Source organism: Trichoderma virens, assembly GCF_000170995.1.
Source record: "Trichoderma virens Gv29-8 chromosome Unknown TRIVIscaffold_6, whole genome shotgun sequence".
Taxonomy (NCBI): Eukaryota; Fungi; Ascomycota; class Sordariomycetes; order Hypocreales; family Hypocreaceae; genus Trichoderma; species Trichoderma virens.
The window spans coordinates 354,193-376,211 of NW_014013743.1; the positions used below are offsets into that span (position 1 = coordinate 354,193).

The window sequence follows — 22,019 nt, forward strand, 5'->3', positions numbered from 1 at the left end:
GCAGTATCAAATTCCGTGCGGCTGCCGATTGAGGATGGCGTACGTTCTATCCACATCGTATTCTGGAGAGTCGCTCCTCTCCAGCTTCAACTGGTTTGATGGGGTAGATCCCTCTCACGGATTTGTTTCGTATGTACTTATCGACACCATTCTAATTATCGAGTTTGCTTCTTGAGCTGACACTTATCTGTTCTATGCAGCTATCAAAGCAGGCAAGATGCCGAGTCTATGGGCTTATACCATATAGATGAGAGGACAGGAGTTGTCAGACTAGGAGTTGACAGCACGAACAGTTATTCCGTTACAGATAGGGGTCGGCCGAGTATCAGAATCGAGAGCAAGGAGACGTATGATCATGGCCTTTTCATTGCCGACTTTTTACACATGCCCCCTTCAGAGTGTGGATTGTGGCCAGCATGTAAGTTTATGTTTCTGCACGAGTTCCTTGTCATGCCCACGGTCAAGGTATTCATGATACTGACTCTAGCTTATAAACAGTCTGGACGTATGGTGATAACTGGCCATTTGATGGCGAAATTGACATTATCGAAGGAGTCAACACAGCCCATACCAACATCATATCGGCACACACATCAGACGGATGCACTCAAGGCAATGACATAAACGGGCTTTTCAGTGGCGAGCAGTTAAGCAGACAATGTGCTGTGGGCACCGACAACATTGGCTGCGGCTTTAACCCCTCGTCTGAAGACGTATCGTCTTATGGCGACGGATTCAATGCCGCTCATGGAGGTGTTTATGCCATGGAGTGGGATCCTGTGCATATCCGCATCTGGCACTTCCCTCGCGGGTTGATTCCGAGGGATATCGAGAAGAAGGAGCCCGATCCTGACACATGGGGGCAGCCGATAGCTATTTTCGGAGGTTCAGAATGTGGTGTGGACAAGTATTTTAAGCATATGAGACTGGTCCTCAATATTGTGAGTATATCCATACATATACACATAAACACACCCATGCCCATATACATCAGCCCCTGGGAGTTGAGAAGCGAGAGAACTGGACACTGACCAGAATACACCAGAACTTCTGCGGAGATTACGGTGACGCAGTCTGGGGCAAAACGGATCAATGCAACGACTTTGCACCGACATGCGATGAATACGTGGCAAAGAATCCAGAGGCCTTTGCCAACGCATACTGGGACGTGCAATACATCGATGCCTACGAATTCCGTCCCCATATCCGCAAACCGCGGCCAAGTAACCCAAGCCGTCCAGGCTTCGACGATAGTGGGCGTACAACGACAATAACACAGACAACTCACTGGACCGAGTATGTGACAGTACACGCTACTGGGCATGCGTCTTACGTTCCGCATTTTGGGGATGTCCCTGCTGCAACAACTTATGCCATTGAACCGGTAGCAACCAAAGCACCTGTCAATCCCGTCAAGATCGATCACTATTCGTATCTGGGCTGCTTCTACTCAAACACCGGCTTCCAAACATTCCATGAGGTTGCTGATAACAAGGAATTGACTCTCGAGCGCTGCGTCGAGCTTTGCAACAACAAGACTTACGTCGGCGTCTTCGACTCTCACTGTTTCTGCGCGGATAATCTTGATGATGAAACCAGGGCGACCGAAAAGGAGGGCCTGTGCAACAAAGAGTGTCCGGGAAACAAGCTCGAGTTCTGCGGCGGCATTATTACGCCCCAGGACATTGACTGGCCGAGCGGGAAGTTTGTCTCGGAGACTTTGCCGCTGCATGCGCTTACTGTGTATGGTCGTGTTGAAGAGGAGAAGGTCGAGGCACCGCCAGCGATGGCGCCGGGGTCGAACTGGACGGGGGTGAAGCCGGAGAAGGAGTTTTCCAAGACGGTCGCTGAGGTGGTGGAGGTTACTGTTTTCCCGATATCTGAGGAGGAGTATCGCGGAAAGGGTGAGAATGATGGTGACAGGCATGATGATGACAAGTCCGAAGGTGATTGGAAAGGGGGTGACCAAAAGGATGAGAAACATGACCAAGACAAGGATGATGGACACGATTGGCACAATCACGGAGATTGGCATGATTGGTTCAACCATGGAGCAGATGGGCACGGAGCTGATCATAATGAAGGCGGCATGAAAGACGCCTTTTGGATTCCCTCTGCAGGGGAGGAAAAAGGCAAACCAGCGGAACCTGCAATCTCGGAGATTGTGGTTCCGGTGACGAAGACGGTTGTTGAATGCCCTGAGAGTATCACGACAAAGGAAGCCATTGTGATACCGACTTGGTTGCCGCCCGTCGAACCGAAGCCTTGGACTCCTTCTGATCCTGTTCCTCCTCCTCCTACTCCCCTTCTTAGACATGGCGATGGCGATGATCATTCTCATCCTCCTCCACCCCCTCCACACGATGGCGGTGATTACCATCCTCATGACCCTCCCCACCCTCCCCCATCACACGATGATAACCATAACAACACTCATCCACTACCTCCTCCGGTGGTACTTGTTGCGGCAGCATCAACAGTGTATGGGGGAATGGAGAAATACCTGGCAATTTTGGGGCTGAGTATACTGGTTCTTTTCATGAGAGTATTTTAAGACTCAAATTCAAGACAAAAAAAAACAAAAAAAAAAAAAAAGGAGGATAACTAACATAGCATTGACATTCGAGACGGGCCTATATCTTTTGTATACAGAATACCCCCAGCATAAAGTGCGCATTGTATCAGCATTAATTCCAGGAATCCCTCTTGTTTAGTATAGTATGTAGCTTTTTAGGATTAATTGACAGATTTTTAATAGTAGTATTTGCATCATATCCCCCTACCCATCTTCATCATATTGTCATCATTTTTTCATATATCTGTTTTCAGGCTTCATATCACAAAAAAAGGCTAAATATCTACGACCACAGCCCTATTCTTCACCTTGCCAGTGCTTCCATACATCTGTGCAGCGTTCACGAGAAGGCCACCAGTGTTGCTTCCTGGGCCTCCCATGATCCATTTCCATAACACGGCATGGACTCCATGCAGCAGTACGTAGAAGTGATCCCACCAAGCGGCGTTTGGAATAAAGTCCCAGAAGAAGCCGCGGGGAGGCCGAGAGAGCAGCCGCTCGTAGGCAAGTTGCATTTCGTCAAAGAAGACAGATTCCTTGCCGTAACCCCAGTGAACGTGGCCAAAAACGTGGAGTCGTGGCTTGACACGCCAGAGCTCTTGAAGAAGATGAGGGTCGCCGAGACCGAGATCCAGGTGATGTTTCTAAGATGAGACACATTAGCAAGCCGATCTTGTAGAAGACACAAAATGACAGGCATCGTACCGGAGGACAATGAGTCACTAGAATGTCGGTCTGTGGAGGGATTCTGCTAAACCACGGGGAGTTGGTAGGCGGATACTGAAACCTATATTCGAGTCAGCATTCCAAAAGCCCCAACCCAAAACGAAGTGTCTCTCGTTAGCAAACTCACGCAAAACTCTCCGGTCCACATTCTGGAATGTCAGGCACGCCAAAGATGGTGAGCTTACGCCCGTGAATCTCTTGCACAGTCAAGCCGCTTTCGAGATAATGCAGTCCGTCCAGGTTCACCACAGCACCAGCCTTGATGTCTGGGTCAAGGCGGCTCCGCGAGTCAAACCAGCTGTCATGATTTCCACAGACAACAATCTTCACTTGATGGGGTTGGCTCTTCAGCCAGTCGAGCTGCTTTTGGATGTCGGAAGCGGTCCCAGAGTTGGTCAGGTCGCCTGCGTGAATGAGAATGTCGCCGGCTGGGATATTGACCACTTGGTCGTGGGTGTCGGATATACAGACGACTCGAATAGCTGGCTTGCCGCGAGGGGGAACAAACGGCTTGCCTCGGAGGAAGAGTAAGATGTGATAGAGCTTGATGGTGATGAAAGTCAGTGGTGAGAGGAGCAGCTGGTCGAGGAGTGTGAGGCGCTCCCACTGGTTCTCCCGGCGGAGGCCGAGGAAAGTGAGTAGGCCCATGACGAAGGCAAAAGCAGCGCTGGAGATGCTGATTCTAGAATCAGTGGAAATTGGCCAGCATTGTGGTGTTTCTATTTATCAAGTATAGTATCAGATGCTGTATGAAATGAAAAGGCTGAGGGCATGACGCACTGAAGAGCTGAAGAGGGATGAGCTCATGGTGTCAATGCTGCTCCGTGATTGGCTAAACGCTAGCCCTTCCCGGGAGAGGCTTAGCCCGGCTCGTCTGGAGATTTGATCTAGGATCTACTGGGTACCATTCTAGCTGATCGTCAATGGCTTGGAAATGGCTTCACATGACGAGGGTTTTCAGCTGAACAGGGCCATACACGTCTTCTTATCTTTGTTATTTTGCCGCTCTTCTCAATTTTTTTTATCGCATCTCTTTCATCAACTTTTTCTTTTCTTTGTCTCCCAGAGCATTTCACCACCTTGACTCTCGACAGAGCTAATCCCTACAGGGTAGCCATACGGCCAGTGACGTCTTTGCCCGCCATCCCCACAACAGCTCCTGTGCAATCTTGCTATCGATTGACCACATACGCAGCTCAGCTTTCTCTCTCTCACTTGCAGCCCCCTACGAGTATAACTGCATACAGCTTGTACGCACGCACGCGTCCCAGTGCTGCATACGGTCAATTGTCAAGATCAATTCATTTCTATCCATTTAACCGACTTCTTCGAGCTCCTGTCCTTGTCTCGTGCCCGACGTCATCGCCATGTCAAGCCTGCGGGGCTTGTACGGTAAGGGGGAGGATCATGGATTGGAGGGCAATTTTGGGTGAGCATGTGACAGTCATCTCCAGCTCTTCATCTCATGCTCTAACCAACGGCTCGCGTTGAAACAATAAAGGGTTGATTATGTGATTCACTACCGAGTGCCGCCTAATGGTATGTCCATCCTGATACTCGAACCAGTCTTGCCCTGCACTGGCTTACACCACTCTAGAGAAAGCCAAGGCAGAGGCCGCCTTTGTTCAGCTCATTGAAGCTCTCACAAATATCGGCCTCACCACTGCCGTTCGCTGCGGTGACAAGGACTCCCTTCTTGTCTTCACCAGGCTTGCCTCAAATGACTTGTTGGCCCGGCAGGTCTACAGCTCTCGCCTCCAGGACTGGCTGCAGGGTGTGCGCATCTCCGGCCCCGGCAACGATGTCACGCAGGCAATCCGAGATGAGCCCGTCACTGAGGCCGAGAGGCTGCGGCTAGTGTATCTCTTGATCACCGAGTCCCGAAATGATGGCGGTGCGGGCATCACGCAAGGGCATGGTCAGTGGAAGTACGTTGAAGCCATCTTCCCGCTTCACAACAATGCATTCAACAAGGAGTGGCTGCACAAATGGGGCAAGAAGTATGTCCTGGAACAATCCGATTTGGACGAAATTCGGGACAAGTTTGGCGAGGGCGTTGCCTTTTACTTTGCCTTTCTTAAGGATTACTTCCGCTTCCAAATATTCCCGGCGGTAGTAGGCTTCTCTGCCTGGTTGCTGATGGGACAATTCTCTACCTTTTATGCCATCTGCAGCTGTCTCTGGTCCGTCGTCTTTTTCGAATATTGGAAGCGTAAGGAAACCGATTTGGCCATTACTTGGGGTGTCCGTGGCGTCTCAAAGATACAGCATCCACGACCTGAGTTTCAGTGGGACTTTGAAATGGAGGACTCGGTTACGGGAGAGCCCGTCAAAGTCTACAATCCTGCCAAGCGGCTGCAGACTCAGCTTCTTCAGATACCCTTTGCGATAGCTTGTGTCGTTGTACTTGGCGGGCTTGTGGCTACAGTTAACTCCCTGGAGATTTTTATCAATGAAGTATATGCCGGCCCAGGAAAGAAGTATCTGGTGAGCATGCCATTCTGACTCCGAAAACCCAATCTCATCTTTATTATCCATCATATGTTTAATGCTTACCTTTGTCACATAGGGCTTCCTTCCATCCATCTTGCTGGCGACCTTGACACCAACCTTTTCGACCATCCTCATGTCTGCTGCCAAGAAATTGACAGAAAAGGAAAACTATGATACCATGGATGGTACGTGTACAAATCAAAGGCATTTAAACAAGACCTTTCGAGCTGAAACTAATGAAAACACCCTTTCAAGCACACCACGCCGCTCTGGTTCAAAAACAGTTTGTACTCAACTTCATGACTTCGTATATGGCGTTGACTTTTACTGCTTTTGTCTATATTCCCTTTGGCAACATTCTACAACCGTTCCTTCACTTCTGGGGCAAGACGGCGCAGACTCTTACGATGAGCGAGGTTCCCTTGACCATGCGCGAGTTTGAGGCTAATCCCCAGCGAATTGCCAACCAAATGTACTACACCACAGTCACGGCGCAAATCATCAATACTCTTACTGAGGTCGTTGTACCCTACATCAAGCACAAAGCTTCTGTCAAAGCAAAGGAGCTGTCGTCCAAAGACGCGGTAAAATCCAACGATCAGCCCGAAGAAGCCGAGTTCTTGAAACGTGTACGAAACCAAACCGGGCTGGAAGTCTACGATGTTACTGCAGATTATCGTGAGATGGTAATGCAGTATGGTGAGTTGAGACTATGCACTGCGTTTTGCCATGAAGAAACACCCTTAATAACTTTGATCAGGCTATCTCTCCCTCTTTTCCGTTTCATGGCCTCTTACGGCCTGCTTCTTCCTTCTCAACAACTGGGTCGAGCTGCGATCCGACGCTTTGAAGATTGTCATTGGCTGTCGCAGACCCATCCCGTGGCGAGCGGACTCCATCGGACCGTGGTTGACGGCTCTGGGCTTCCTTTCATGGCTCGGCAGCGTCACCAGCGCTGCAATTGTCTATCTCTGCAGCGGTGACAAGCAAGACGGCTCCGTATCGTACATTACTGCGGGCGGTGTTCTCCTCAGCATCCTCCTAGCCGAACATCTCTACTTTGCAGCTCAGCTCGCCGTCAGGTATGTCATGAGCAAGGTGGAGAGCCCTGGCCTCCAGAACGAGCGAAAGGAGCGCTTCCAAATGAGGAAGAAGCTTCTGGAGGAGACGGTCGGCCACGTGGCGGATGAGAAGGCCACACTCGCCGCTCCAGGGGTCGAAACGACGGAGCAAATCACTAGACAATCGTTAGAGGAGGAAGCCAGGCAGGCCTCGATCCATGGGCATGGATCCCCCGAAGAATTGTAAGAGACTTGGTATCAAAACTTGCTGCTTGGCTTTTGGACAGCCTCGCATGCCAAGTCGGGCAGACTCAGTTGTGGCTGACACGATTCATAGGTTTTGGCAACGCCAGCGAGGCATGCAGGACACAATCTTGGTCGGGCGGAAATTGATCGAAGAGCAGTCTAGTGGCAAGTCCTGAGGTTGAGCCTGCGTAAGGGCATATAGTAAGGGGCATCTGCACTAATCCCACGGGTGCGGAGATTCTGGTACTCGTACAATTACTGCAAAGCATGGGCAAAGCCCACACCCTGCAGCCGTCGTTCTGTACAACAGACTCCATACGGATTAAGACGCTGCGTGCCCCGTCGACTAACCTTTGCCTTGGGCTCTGGAATGGGGATATGCCCCATTGCGATACCGACAACTCTGGACATGGGACGGTGTGGAGGCGGTTGAGGTGGGGCTGGCGATGTTGAAGACATGGACACAGCACGTGCTCGGAGCTTGCGACCGATACGGAAGACGGAAGCCGGAAGACGGAAGCCCGGGGGTCAGAGGTTGATTGCTTATATGTAGTTTCCGTTATGGAGTGGGGGATGGACGCTGGTTTTGGAAAGCAGCTCTCTCGCTAGCTGTACAGTAGTAGCGTTTTGTCTGGAATCCTTTTTGCAAGCGATGAGTCTGTCTTGTGTTTTGTGCTGTAGAACAGAACCAGATGCCATGCAAGGATGCTCTCGCCTATAGAGTGGCTGGATCCAAGCATGTTGACGGCTTTGACCCTTGGCTTGAGCCACAGTCCATGAAGACACCCCTCTGCCAGGGTTAATCCCACGCCCCCCCTCGAGCATCATCAGACAAGAAAAGTCGCGCTTGCGTCCTCTCAAACAATAGGAAGCCCGTGCGGCTAGCATATCTTGCCCAACATGGCGATTGGTCACGAGCAAACAAAGGCAGATCGATTGGCGCGGTGGACAATAGGAATCCGCAATACTCACGCATGATGCAGCTAGAATATTTATAGGATGGGATGTTCTATATATATACTCTGCTTTGAGAGCGCACAGACGCGGGAGTGATCTGCTACCGCTTTGACGATGGGAAAAATTCAAGAATAATGGGACTTGATGCCGTCACCGACTTTTTGGTTTGAACGCGGGAAGCTCGAGACGGGATGTTGGAGGTTGATGAGATGAAAGACCAGCCCAACAATAGATTTGAGATGGGATTCAACATGCATCAATACTGGTTGACTGGTTCAACCAAGCAAGCCCAAGCCCCATCCACAGGTACCGGGCATGGGAGACGATCATGTCCCGAAAGGTTGAATTTCAAGATGCGCTTCTGCAACTTTTGATGGAATTTTAAACAAGGGGTCCCACGATCCACCTGGTTCGTGTCATCTTTTTATCGATCTTACCCCATACTCAGGATAACGTTTACGCGCAGGTCAAATGTGACAACTGAATGCCATGCTAGTCAGCAGTTGGATTAGGCTGGCGTATTCAAAGAACGTGGCTTAAAACGAGTTGGATGATTGAGCAACGCCGTAGAATGGTCGGTGTTGGTTTGTTGAAGTCTCTGGTGCTAAGGAGACGTTAGTTTATAGGACAATGGAGTACAGCTAACGAGTTGGTATCTTCATTGTGACTCTTTGATGCCTTGCAGGTAGTACAGCAAGGATTCGAACCTGCAGTGGCAATGATGATCAGTTTTGAAGATTGCGATGCTGGCACTGGCGAATTCTCTTGCGGTTTCACATAAGAAACAAGTCGTACATCCTTAGCAACGGATGAGTTTAATACCTGGCAGCATCACACGCTGAAACAGGCTAAGCCACGTGATTACCATCCATCCTTTGACCAACTTCACCCTTTGTGCCCCGTATCTCATCTCTCTTCCTTTAACCTGTACTGTAATCACAAAGAATCCGATTTATGCCATGTCGGAACTGGAGACAACATCAACATTCTACCGGTGCAAGGAGCCCAAGTTCTTTCCATGGAGTACTGGATCTACGGATGCGGCTGCCGGATCCACCACGCCGGATCTGGCCGTGGACGCTTATTCACAATGCGGGTGATTCTCGTGAACGCCATCTCTAGCAGAAGGAAGAGCGCCGAATCAGCAGGAACTTATTCCTATGGAGGACCCAGAAGTAGAAGACCCGAAAAGGAATGCCGAAAAGCGATTACCCAGTCCAATTCGTCTCAGCATTCGGCCCCATAAGCATGTCCCCGTGGCTGATCCGCCCAGCCGTGTCCCAAGCCGTGTCCCCAAAAGGCTCGAGCATCACCATGGCCTCTGCTCCACCGCCGATATCACCCTTTGCTGCTGAAGAACTGAAGCAAGGGCCCCTGCTACTCAGCTGGAAGAACCTCAAACATTCCAATCTCCGGCGCTCTGCAGGGCCATTCAGCTCTTACAAATCGAGGGCCTACCGAGAAGGATTTGAGATTTCCTATTGCGTCCTCATGAATGGTGGACTCTTGGTAAAGATAAATCGATTCACCATTTGAAACAGTCTATTGTTAACAGGCTGTGATCGTTTTCAAGAAGAGTGTCATGACGACACTCTTGTTTGAAGCCCACCGACATGCCTCTCGGAGAACTTTGAGCCCAATATCAACCCATGTCCTCGCTGGGCAGCTTTAGACAGCCGATTCATTAATAAGATGCTCAATCGTAATATTGGTGGATATTTCCGGCTTACTGGTGCCGTACTCACCAGGACTTGATATGGGAGAATGGTAAACTCGACACAATCTTACGCCCAACGATATCGCCGAAAAACAATCCGCCCGGATAAAATCGAGATGCAGTCATCACACAGGATAAAAAGATGCCTACTGGCGGCCTATTAATCTAAATGTAGTAAGCAGTACGAAGCATGATTGCAGTAGGTCAGAGTAGTCAGAGTAGAATAGCGAGTTCGCTCCGGACGATGCCCGATTGCCTTCCAAGAGGCTGCAGTAGGACTTGTTGTTTCTTTCAAGATGGCTTTCCTGTTTTTGCTAATATTCAGCAGCCTTATAACCTTTCAAGCGTAGCGTCCAAGATAATATGCATCAGATTGTTCAGCCTAGAGAGACACGAGGCTCGGGATCAGCAGAGAGATCCTGCCGTTCAGCATCCACCACATCTACAAACCTCAAGTCCTACGAGCTTGATCATATCCGAACCACTAACCACTTAGTAGGGACATGGGCCCAGGTACAGGGTTCGGCCTTTTTAGGGCTGCGTGCTTTAAACTCATATACTGTACGTGCTACTACCTACTAGGGAGTATAGCTCAAGTACTAAGTGTGTTGGTTCGAAGCACCTCCTCGCTCAAAGAGGAATCAATTTGATAGACTTCTTCCAAGTCTGTGCCTACTACCAGGTACTAAAGTACATGTAGATTTCTGTAGCACCAACCTCGCTACCTATCTTGCATGTAATAAACGAGCTTCACGCAAATACGTACTCGGCTGGCCACATCTCGGCTCATTTTCATGTTACAATTTCTCGCGTCTGGCGGAGAATCGCTACCATAGTGGTAAGGCTGCATGAAGAACGTGAAGGAGCTGCGAGCACTAACCCATTACGCGGCTTCAACTTCCGGAGAGATGCGAGTGCTAAACCGCTGCTAAATGGCCCTACTGGTCCAGATTCCACAGGGTTTCCCATGAGACCCTTGACGGTCGAGAACCCTTGATGGTGGCTAGCCCATATGGAGGCCACTGATCCGACTAGGTGGTGTTAGTAGATTGCCAGTAGGATCTGTTCATGCGGATGGCATGCGGACTAATGAGACATGGGGGTTGGACTGCATTCACCTACATGTACCGTACATGTAAGGTACAGTGCAGGTAATATACGACTGCATGGGCTCATGACGTGGAAGGATGACATGCTGAGGGCCAATGGAGGAGACCGTGAGCTGAGCTGAGCTCATGTTAGGTGCTGTATATGCATACTCTCTCTATCACGTCTTAGGTACTGCATACAAAGTAAATACTATGGAGGTCATGTTGAATATTCCTTTGAGAGAGCTCCAGCGTTCGTATAGACAGACATCAACCACCCGACTACTAAGCAGCAGTGCCTGTTTTGAGCTACCGCACAAGTGCTCACTGGAATGTGACAAAACGTGCCTCCAGTCTTTAGAGGCTCATGGCAATAAGCACACTCGGCCTACCAAAGGGGGCGTGTGCATTGCAACATTACCCGGGAACGTCACTGTGATGGATGGATGGATGGAGTGAGGGATGGAGAGGTGGAGGGATGGCTGATACACTTGCGTCCCCCAGTGAGATGCTAATCTGCTGAATCTTGCGGTTCCCCTTTTTCCGCCACACTCGAATGGGAAGCTCGACGGCTCAAAAGTTCTCTGGGACTTGGCTGAGATAACTCGCCGGGACTCAATTGGCCTCGAGCATGCCGATAGCCATGTTCCAGGGCCTCAATTGAGAGCGACTATGGCCACCGCAGCTCGTGTTAGGGTTCATGTCATGTAACCACAGCACTGACGCTCGGGCAACAGAACAATTACCCGTTGGTCCGCCATCCCTGGTACGTGCATGACTTGCACAGCACCTTGGTAGAAAGAATTAGTACGAGTACATGGCATGTCTCACTTCCCATGCGAGCGAGCATCTTGCCTTCTCCACTCTTCACCACACGCACGGCTCCCAAACTTCTCCATCTTCAGCCCAACCACAAGCCAGCAACAGGCTCCATGGACGGTGCTAAAGAGACGACGGGCATCCACAAAGAATATTCGCTCAGCAGCGGCTCTGCTTTGGTTTGATTGAGCGAGGTGCCCCTTTCAGAGCCATTGCAGCCTTTGCCGTTTGCGACACCGCACTGTCGTACTAGATCTTTGGCTAGAAGCAGAGGCGAATGTGACGCATCAAAGCCAAGGCAACAAAACCACCAAAACGCCACCGGATACGGCACGCTAGAAGACGCCATTCACCGATTCTCTTGTTCTGCCTCTTGGCACAGCGTGGCTCGAAAAACGAGGTTGGGGGCAGCGCTTTATTGATTGATTGCATTGCATCCCATGCGGATGCCCACATTTCGCATCCAGGTACGGGATCCATCTCCACGCGAGGTGCTATACGCAGGCTCGTATGAGGGCTGTATAGGGATTCTTACTGGATAGCAGGATACTATTACTGCACTGTACTCAAGACGAAGCTCCAAAGAGGGGAAGCATATCCGCACAACTATCCTTGTCTACGAGTCCATGGTCCCAACTAGCGAGGTTCGATGAGAAAAAATAATGAGGCTGCCGCAGTCCGACTTCACGACCGCGCGCGCACACGAGCTACCGGCGCCAGCACACTAATCCCGATAAAGCGCCTCTTTGACAGCTCCCACCAATGCAAGATCGCCGTTGCGCAACGTGGACAGGACACCTCGAGTCCCGGGCTCTGATCGAACAGGGGTCCTGGCAGGATCGCGACACTAGCCAGCCCTCTTCCGAATCAGCCCATCCACACGGGCCTGTCCAATCGACGGTGCCCTCGTGCTCACAAGCCTCAAATACTCGAGAGCCCAAGAGTCCGCACGGCGTCCCCTGGCTCGCCTTCGGTCGATTCATTCATGTTTGGTCAACCTGCTCGCTCCCCGGATGGGGAAGCTTTCAGGGGAGGGACCCGATGTTCGCTTGGCCAACCGTTGCTAGTCGTGGTTGGCATGTCTTTTCCGTCCCATAATCCATAATCCATAATCCATAATCGTGCATGCATCCATCCATGCATCAAATTGCCCTAGGCGGGTACCTGTCCACTGATTGCTGCAGCCGGACCAGGTGTTGGCGTTTTCTGCCTGTGATGGTACGTGATAGCCAGGCGATGCTATATCGACGCCTGGGTGGCTGCAGCCATGGCCAAGATCTGCCCTAGGCATTCATCCCTCAGCCTCGAAACTAGCAGTGCTCACGAGCGGTACTGCTTTGGTCAGGGTGTTGCTCAGCTCTTTCTCACCTTCTGGACTAGATACATACTCGTACGCCTCTCTTCCTCGCACTCTCCAGACATTCTCTTCTCTTCTACGTTTCATATCCTCTCCTCCCTCTCCATCCCTCTCTCCTCCCTCGTTTTCACATCTCTACATCTCTACACTCTTTTTCACTAGTACCTGCTGCCGAATTGCATCTACCCATTCCACCAAACAAGTGGCTTTCTGCTCAAGATCCTCCTACTGTACGTAGGCTTGCCTTGCCCCACGCGGGGAGACTCTCGGTGTTGATACCCTTTTTATACAGCGCCACGCCTAGCAACCACCGTCGTGGACTATCAGCTTGCCATAACATCTTTATCCTCTTTTAATCTCCGCTTCCCATCGCATTGCGTCCACCTGCGCTTAACATCGCACGTGTCGTACGCACCGACTCACCCCGAGTCGGTTGCGCGTGGTTGTCATCGTACAAAAACCCCCCCAGTCCCTCGCCCCGCCGGCGAATCGATACTGCTCGCCTGAGCAATCTTGCCCGGGACAGTAAAGATGGAAAACATCGTCGACTTGATCCTTACCCCGTTTAGGGACATTGTCGATAAGGGAAGGACGGCTGTTCAGAATGCGGGTGACACGCAGCCCATGCTCAAGGCCTCTCAGGCCCTGCTCAAGGAGGGCGAGCGTGCTCTCAAGAAGATAGAGCCGCTATGCAAGAAGCACTTTGACGACTTTGGGCCAGCCTTCATTGAGGCAGTCAAGGACAATGGTAAGCTGTTCTGAAAAAAAAAAAAAAAAGATACAATTATATGCTCTCAGAGTAATAGAAGCTGAAACTGCCCCAAACAGAGGTCATTGCCCAGTTCCGAGTCCAACTTACAGACATGCTGTGGGAATTTGACGATTATATCGAGGTAGACGACTTCGATGCCGACAAATTCACTGAGCTTCAGATGATGTCGCGGACGGCCGCACCCAAGATCTACGACATCCTCTTGAAAATGAAGCTCGAAGCGCCTGCCCAAGCGCCGGCTGCCCCATTTAACCAAGAGCACTTCATGTCCCAGCTGTCACCTCCATCATCGCCCCATCCCACCCCGACGATGCTTCTACCGCCGATGATGCCCAATATGATGCCCACGGCGCCGCCTTCTACAACTGGTGCAAGCTCCGTCGGCAGAGACTCCGTGTCGAGCTCCAAGACGGATAGCAGATCTGTCATGGATACTGGTCTGGTCGAGAACGCCAATGAGCAGTTGAGCGTGATACTTGACAAGGCGTTTAATAGTGACAACAGCAACCTTGATCTTATCGCTCAGCCACCTCCAATGCCACCACCAGACAGGGCTTTACCTCCACCTCCACCGCCACCACCGGTAACAATGGAGCAATTGCCTCCAAGGCCGCCGTCAACGAACCCGTGGGACATCAGGGTTAAGACGGTAGCTTCTGATGATGAGAGACCGCACAATGCGCCCTCAGCTCGCCGAAGGCCACCTGTTGATCCCTCTCTTCACACGCCGATTGAAGGAACGTCACCGATTAGCCCATACACCACTTCTAGAAACTTTTCAATCCCACGCCCCAATCATCCAGACAGTGCTCGCAGTTCTGGGTTGCTACAGGAGTACACGAGCGAGTCAGACGAGAAGCATTCGTCTCTCGGCACCACCATCAGTAGCCAATTGTCAACCTACAGCATGAGTCCTACTCAAACTTCACGCCCCCGGGCACCAAGCAATCACAGCGCCACCATCTACAACAGCAGCACTCCGACCATACCGGAGGAAATGACGCGGGGGAAAAATATCAGGTCAAGGAGCACCTCACGGCAACGTCCTTCACCTGTCATGTACTCGCCGATGCCCTACAGATCGCAGCGTCCACGCCAGCCATCGTATCCAGCCTCATCCGATGAGCGAATGGATGATGCCAAGACTATTCGTAGAAACGATTCGTTGACCGAGTCCGGACATCAATCCACTGAACGGAGAGGGTCTGACGCTGAGAGCTTGATTGACCCGAACCCTCTCCCCGTCAGCACAAGAGGATCCGTTGCCGAAAGCAGACCACCGCCTACTCCTAATCCAGAGCCACCGCTACCAACAAGAGAGCAGCAGCAGCAGCAGCAGCCAGGACTCGAGCTTGTTCGCCGCAACACAGGTCGCACTATGTCCGATGGTGGTGTAGATAGCGGTTTGATTCCCGTAGACTCCTCGATGCCTGGAGCTCATCTGGCGAATCTACCACCACAAGATCTGTCCATCGACAACTTTAGTTCATTTTACGTGCAGAAGCAATTCTGCGCCGGAGCTACCGATGTTATTAACGGAGGAATTGGTGTCAAGAGACAAAAGAAACCCGGCCTCACCACAGCCGTCGTTGCTAAATGCACGCACTGTCTGTACGAGATTGACTTTAAGCTGCTTGAGCTTGATGTCGGTGGGAAACCTGAGGGTAACTACACCAAGAATGGCGTTGGATACCGCCTCCGTTTCTTGCAAAAGAGCCACTTGCACGCCAAGCGCGTTGATGATATCATGTATGCATGCGTCTTTTGCATCCACACCAGCCGAACTCTGGACCAGAGCGACGCAACGGTCTTTACATCGACAGCTGCATTGTTTACCCACTTGGCCCGACATCCTCGACCTCTTCCAGACGTCCCCGGTATCGCTGTCGTGGACCAGGAGGAGGTTCCACCTCACCTGGCTAATGACTACGATCTACTCTTTGTGAATCCACCTGAACCTCACCCTGTACAGGACAAAGCTGCTGAGATTGCTCATCTTCCCACGGCTCATGCCAAGACTGATGCCCGAAGACTTTTTGGCCAGAGACTCCTGCCTGACCGAACACCAGCCCTGGAGTTGATAACAGGAGCCAAGATTACAGGTTTGACGTGGCCGGCTCGATATGCCGGAGAGTGGGCTTTCGGTTGGCACGACGGTGTACACGCGTCGGTTCCGATGGAAGTCATCAAGCTGGACCGACCTCCCTTCAATCTGATTAAGAGAAACAACACAAGCCGCATCCGTGCCAAGGCTAAGTGGAGGTTTGCACCAAAGGAAAAGAATGAAGATTGGCTAAAGTTTGAGAAGGACGAGATTATCACCAACATTACTTGTAAGTCACACGCTCTCTTCTAGAATCAAGTGTTGGTGGAACGAAGAATAGAAGGGCTAACATGCAACTAGGGTCATATCCCGAGTATTGGTGCTGGGCTGGTACAAACTCAAAGGGTAAATGGGGAGTTTTCCCTCAGGCGTTCCTCGACTCCAACTCGCTGCAGGAAATCACATCAACCATCGGCTCTGACCGGGCTAGCATTCTCAGCAACGAGAAGAACAAGTCAAGCACTATGCTGCCAAAGTTTTCCACGCGGAGTAAGAATGGACGGCCGCCCAGTGTCGCCGGATCGACAAGCAGTGGAGAATCACGATCGGTATTTGGAACCTCAAGGAGCCTACGACGATCGCGGGAGGATTACTGAACTGGAACATAGGATATATAAGTGTGCGTGTTGAATTTGGGCACCCATGGGAATTTGCGACATCATAGCGGGCGTTGACGGAGCCCTGGCTTGCAAAACCAAACCTGAGAATGTCTCGTATTGTGGCATATATCTATTTTTGTAAAACTTCACATTTGGGAAATCTTGGGAACTTTTGGGGCGAGCAGGGCAGATAATATTTTTTGCTTTTTCTTTTTCCTTTCTGTCTTTCTTCGCTCTGCATTATAGAGAGGGAAGGGAGACGTCATCTACAGACACTATTGGAGGACAATGCCGGAGACGGCTTTTTCTTTTGGCTGCTGAGGATCATGGGATATGTTATGAGATATCGGAAATGTACACAAGATAAGATGGTCGCACTAAAAATTATATATATTAAATATGGCCAATCTTACTCGTACCCTGCGTCTGAAGAGCGAGAGCTCAATGATAAGAGGGAAAAGGTGATAGTACAAAGGGTCATAGTCTCGTCATTGCTCGGCAACCAGCAGCTTGTATCGTGATGCTAAACTGAATGAGGAGCCCGTGTCCGAAGACACGGCGTCTGTGGTGTTTTGCTTTCCATCGCAGCCAGCATCATAAAAGCGATATTTCGTTTACGAGAGGCCACGGATATCCCGGGAGTTTACTTACACAGCGTCCTTCTACTTCTATTGGCGAATTGGCAATGTCCACGTCCGAGAGGTTTAATTTAGCAAAGCTGCACGAATAGCGTTTCGTTGTGGCGTTATCGCACAATCCCACGCTGTGACGAGATAACGACGACGACAAAGATCAAGCCAGGTGAGGTTGATTGGTAAAGGCAGGGGAGCTGTTCCTGAAATGAAAGGATCCAAGCGTCAATGCCCTGAACGGCTAAGCAGGCCCTTGTTTCTTGTCTGTTTCCGGGTACGAGAAAAGGAACATGGGGGCGCTACCCTAAATTTAGGTAGGGAGCGCCGGGGAATTTATTCTGCTTTAAGCGCTCAATGAGACCCAAGGGGATTTTTCAGGTGGTTTGGTCCACTGGATTTGGGGGGGATCTGAGCTTTTGGTATTAGCTTGCTGGGGTAGTGCGTCAGCTACGGAGTTAATAAATCGGTTGCGGATGGAAGATGAGTTCATATCGTGAAGTGGTCAAAGCTTGAGGAGTGTTGTTTTCAGCTTCTTCAGAAACATACAGTAGGTAGCGCTTTCGTGTAGACAATGATGAGATGGATAGACGTATGTCACATCTGAGCGTTGGAACTCCAACGTGCCACCGCAGAACAAAGCAGTCATTTGGTTTCACATGGTCACGCCGGGTCGTTTGTCCAGTCGTTGAACAAGAGAAGGCAAAGCCCGTGCGCTGCTGCTTTGGTGTTGCTCTTTTCTCTTGTGTCGTCTTAGCCATGCTTTTCTTTGAGTTTTACTGATTCCACAGAGGGGGGGGTTAAGTTGCGCACAGGAAACAGGCACACAAAAACGCATGCCTTATCACACGTTTCATTCAACGGCCCTGTTTTGTTTTTGCTTTTGCATTGTCCTCTCTTACAAATGCGTCACCGGCGCGTGAGGGGCAACAGAGTTGCGTTTCCTTGTTTTTGCCCGGCAGAGGGCGTTGTGGTGGATGCCATGTGCCCGTGTGTCTTTGAGATGAATGCCCGGATCGCAATACGGATGCCACCATGTAAGCGTGGTAGAGTTTGGAGATGAAAGCTTCGGCGGCAGCGTTCAAGACAAAGCGGGCGAATAAAATGACAACATTCATTGTCTTTCCTCATTCAACGTTTGTACATACCTCAGCCATCACAGCTCCCATGCTAAGACACATCTGCTTTGCGCCGCACACCGCTCTGGATTGTGCGCCTCGGAGATGAAAGTCAGACATTCAGTCCCGGGCATAACAAGGGAGAAACAGCACCGAGTGAGGGGCATGCGGAGGTGGGAGCCGTGTCTCGTGGCTCTTGTGAGGTTGTATCACTGCCGGCGAGATGCGAGGGGCCGGCACAATCAATGATGCTGTGAGGTCGCGTGCGTGAGTGGGAGAAGAGGAAGTGATCTGAGTTGATGCAGAGCCGGTCACGCAGAATCTCGAGATGTGACGGGGGGTGGATGTCGATACAACCTTGTTTATTGCGTTACCTTGGTAGTTATACCAAAAGAGGAAGATCTAGGAATCGTTGTATGTAGGGGAGAGAGAGAAAGGGAAAAAAGCTCAAACTCAATGACAATGATATTCTTTGTGTGACATCATTGTACTTGCTTGTGGAAAAGCAAGCACGGTGGTGGTGACTGCCTCAAGTGCGACTGCCTCTATTCCGTATACAATTGAGGCGTTAATACGAGGCAAGCCAACATCCTTTGTAGCTTCCTCATCGAGGCATGCCACATGCCACCCCGGCCTTTCTTCTTCTATTATTCTTCTACTTCTTCTTTTTCTTCTTTTTTATTTGTCGCCATAACAAATCTCGTGAATCCTTCTTTCATACCTCTAGTTACCCTCACCCTCAAAGGTGGTGCACCGTGCGAGACACTGATCCTCGTGATGGATTCCCAAAGCAGCATCGCCGTCGATCATCTGCCCCTCGCTTCGCTCATGCTTTGCACCAAGTCCTACCGTCAGATCCAAACTCCGCTTCTTCGTCTCAACTTAAAGATACGAAATAACCCACAGCATATCGCCCTGATCTAAACCTACGCGCCGGCCGGAGCTAACCAACGTTGTCTAACACTCGGAACCAGGGAGAGAGAAACACGCCGAAAATAGAAGAGAGCAATCCAGTCTAATTGTGCCACTTGAGGCCTCACGCTGTGAGAGGCTGCAAGCGCTTTGTTGCTAGTCATCCAAGACTCTTGGCAACAGGCCCCGCGTTGTCTCATACTAGAGCAACAACACGAACAAAAGACAAGCGGACAAAGGACAAAGCAGTCGTCACCGTCGCATCATTCACAATGTCCACCACCCAAGGCGCCACTCCCGATACTGCAGCGTGGCTCGGCCGCTGTGAAGCCGCCATCGGGCTGGAGGCCACTGTGCCTGGCTCGCCGGGCCCTGAATCCTGTGTACCCCTGACGCCGACCCAGCAAATAACTGCCGCTGGCGCAGGTACAGGCGGCCAAGCCTGCTTGTATGGCAACGATTGATGAAGGGGCACATGGTGAAGCCCGAACCCATTGCTACTGCTAACCAGTTTCATGCTCTAGTCAAGCCGCTGGCTACCAGTCCGAAAAGAATGGCGGCAGCCCTGCCGAGCCGCCGAGCTATCACCACCATGGATCCAAATCCGGACCCCTGTCTCCTAGCCCTTCATATGCCAGCCCCAAGCTTCATCCGGACCCGCCACGGAGCTCCCTTGCGTCCCTGATTCACAAGCTTTGCTTGGTCTTCGTGTTGCTATCCATTGCCTTGTTCGGCTCCGGTTTATTAACTTTATTAACTACTCGTGGCCCCGATTTCGATGCAGCTCTTTCTGATGTTTCGGTATCTTCTTTCTTTTCTTCCCCATTTACCCCCTTCCGCTCATTTTTCTTTATAGACGCAGCTCCCGGCTTCTCAGCTGGAACGGTTTGCCTTTCATTCCTACCATAACATTCTTTACATCATGGCACTTCCAAGCTGGATCTGGAAGCACGCTCTTGCCTACTCGGCCGTACTTTCGTCTCTCCTTAACCCTACCCACGCCGCTCCTTCTACTTCCCTATCTGCTACAAACTATGTCGCCAACTCCGTCACAGCCATTCGACAGCTGAACAATGCCTTTTACGATGTCGAGACCGGCCTCTGGGGCAGTGCCTGGTGGAACAGCGCCAATGCTTTCACCACATTGGCCGACTTTGCACAGCTCCGTCTCAATGAGGCAAACCAGCTCAACCTTGGTGGCTTTCTCCGGAACACTTATACCCAGGCTCAAATCGCGAGCGTTTCAGTCGCCAAGTTCGTGAATTCCGCAGGCCTTCCCCAAACTCTCCACTGCATCAATGGGAGGGGATGCTCTGCTTCCTTTGCCGCCTCTTTGCCCACCACTCTCCAAAGACGAGGCTTTGCTGACTTCCTCGATGACTTTTACGACGACGAAGGATGGTGGGCCCTCGCTTTAATTCACGCTCACGACGCCACCGGCGATCAGGACTATCTTGATTCGGCTATTGAAATCTTCAACGATATGCAGACCGGACAAGGAACTCCATGTGGTGGGGGCATTTACTGGAGCAAGGACCGCACTTATGTCAATGCCATCGCCAACGAGTTGTACCTCTCTGTTGCCGCTTCTCTTGCTAACCGGGTACCCTCCAACGGTACATACCTTAAGATTGCCAAAGCTCAGTGGCAGTGGTTCAAGCAGAGTGGCATGATCAACGCCAACCACCTCATCAATGACGGTCTCGACTCCAACTGCAAGAATAACGGCCTGACCACCTGGTCTTATAACCAAGGTGTTATCCTCGGCGGTCTCAGCGAGCTCGCTAGGGCTACCGGTGACGGGTCTCTTCTCACTACCGCTTCCGCCATTGCCAACGCCGCCATCAACGCCCTCTCCAACTCAAACGGCATCCTCGTTGAGGCAGACAAGTGCGAGCTCAACCCAGGCAACTGCGGCACAGATGGTCAGCAGTTCAAGGGTGCCTTCATCCGCAACCTGCGATACCTCAATGACATGGCACCAAGCGCCAATTTCAAAAACTTTATCCTCCGCAACGCTCAGTCCATTTGGAACAACGACCGCAACAGCGATAACTTGCTTGGCGTCGCTTGGACTGGGCCCTATGTGGCGGCTACGGGTTCGGCCCACAGCAGTGCTCTGGATGCCCTAGTGGCTGCCATTGCTGTTTCATAGTTTCACCTTGATTCCCCCGTCTTGGCAATTTGATAATCTTTTTTTTTATTCCCACTTTCTCCCCCATCGTTTGCTGCTTTTGAACTGGGCCGTCTGGTGGTGACAACATTTCAGGAGTACTACTCCTTACTCAAGTCACAGCCGAGCCAGGCGTTTGCTGTGTGGGCTTGGAGTTTTTTTTATTCTGCGCGACGGGAACGCAACCATTTTGGGCATCCATAATGATAAATCATAATGTTGTGAAACATTCCTTTTGGATTTTCTTTCCCCTTTCGCTTGAGACGGTGCCTTAATATGGGGCACATAGCAAATGCCCCTGTCACATAACCGTGTTTCATCATGGACGGTGGCAAGGTCATGATTCGCCAGCGATAGCTAAGCAATTTTATCATTTTGCCAAGCTTTATGCGACTGAGAAAAAAATATGTGAGCCGAAATGTCTCTAGCTCCTAAACCTTTGAATACGAGCTTGCACAAGCATTGAAATGTAGTGTGTGAGGTTATAACAACCCAAGTAATCGCAGAGTGAGCGCCATAGATGGATAAAAGGCGCAGGAAACCGAAAAAGCTACCGACTCGGTGATAGATATAGATAGATTCGATCTAGTGTTAATCATACTTTACATCAAACACTCCATCTAGATGTCTGCCAAAACCTTAAAAGCTTTAGGATATGCGCGTTGTGAGATGG

At 50.8% G+C, this 22,019-nt stretch overlaps 5 protein-coding genes across 5 annotated transcripts; 4 read left to right on the forward strand and 1 right to left on the reverse strand.

Annotated features, from left to right (window-relative positions):
• Nucleotides 1–34: 34 nt before the first annotated feature.
• Nucleotides 35–2,554, forward strand: TRIVIDRAFT_60900 (glycoside hydrolase family 16 protein; the record flags this gene model as incomplete). Its single annotated transcript, XM_014101914.1, has 4 exons — nucleotides 35–129; nucleotides 201–418; nucleotides 499–941; nucleotides 995–2,554. The coding sequence occupies 4 exons, from the start codon at nucleotides 35–37 to the stop codon at nucleotides 2,552–2,554; spliced, it is 2,316 nt and encodes a 771-aa protein (XP_013957389.1).
• A 184-nt stretch (nucleotides 2,555–2,738) lies between these two features.
• On the reverse strand, nucleotides 2,739–4,026 carry TRIVIDRAFT_84204 (uncharacterized protein; the record flags this gene model as incomplete). The annotated part of the gene is made up of 3 exons (XM_014100978.1): nucleotides 2,739–3,219; nucleotides 3,281–3,362; nucleotides 3,429–4,026. The coding sequence occupies 3 exons, from the start codon at nucleotides 3,947–3,949 to the stop codon at nucleotides 2,851–2,853; spliced, it is 972 nt and encodes a 323-aa protein (XP_013956453.1).
• Nucleotides 4,027–4,668: 642 nt separating this feature from the next.
• TRIVIDRAFT_29421 (uncharacterized protein) lies at nucleotides 4,669–7,277 on the forward strand (the record flags this gene model as incomplete). Its single annotated transcript, XM_014100979.1, has 7 exons — nucleotides 4,669–4,730; nucleotides 4,803–4,840; nucleotides 4,899–5,788; nucleotides 5,871–5,979; nucleotides 6,050–6,493; nucleotides 6,555–7,098; nucleotides 7,193–7,277. 7 exons carry the CDS (start codon nucleotides 4,669–4,671, stop codon nucleotides 7,275–7,277), a joined length of 2,172 nt encoding a protein of 723 aa, XP_013956454.1.
• A 6,293-nt stretch (nucleotides 7,278–13,570) lies between these two features.
• On the forward strand, nucleotides 13,571–16,511 carry TRIVIDRAFT_149603 (uncharacterized protein; the record flags this gene model as incomplete). The annotated part of the gene is made up of 4 exons (XM_014100980.1): nucleotides 13,571–13,787; nucleotides 13,901–15,191; nucleotides 15,369–16,144; nucleotides 16,216–16,511. 4 exons carry the CDS (start codon nucleotides 13,571–13,573, stop codon nucleotides 16,509–16,511), a joined length of 2,580 nt encoding a protein of 859 aa, XP_013956455.1.
• A 3,584-nt stretch (nucleotides 16,512–20,095) lies between these two features.
• On the forward strand, nucleotides 20,096–21,328 carry TRIVIDRAFT_28471 (glycoside hydrolase family 76 protein; the record flags this gene model as incomplete). The annotated part of the gene is made up of 1 exon (XM_014100981.1): nucleotides 20,096–21,328. One exon carries the CDS (start codon nucleotides 20,096–20,098, stop codon nucleotides 21,326–21,328), a length of 1,233 nt encoding a protein of 410 aa, XP_013956456.1.
• Nucleotides 21,329–22,019: the final 691 nt, after the last annotated feature.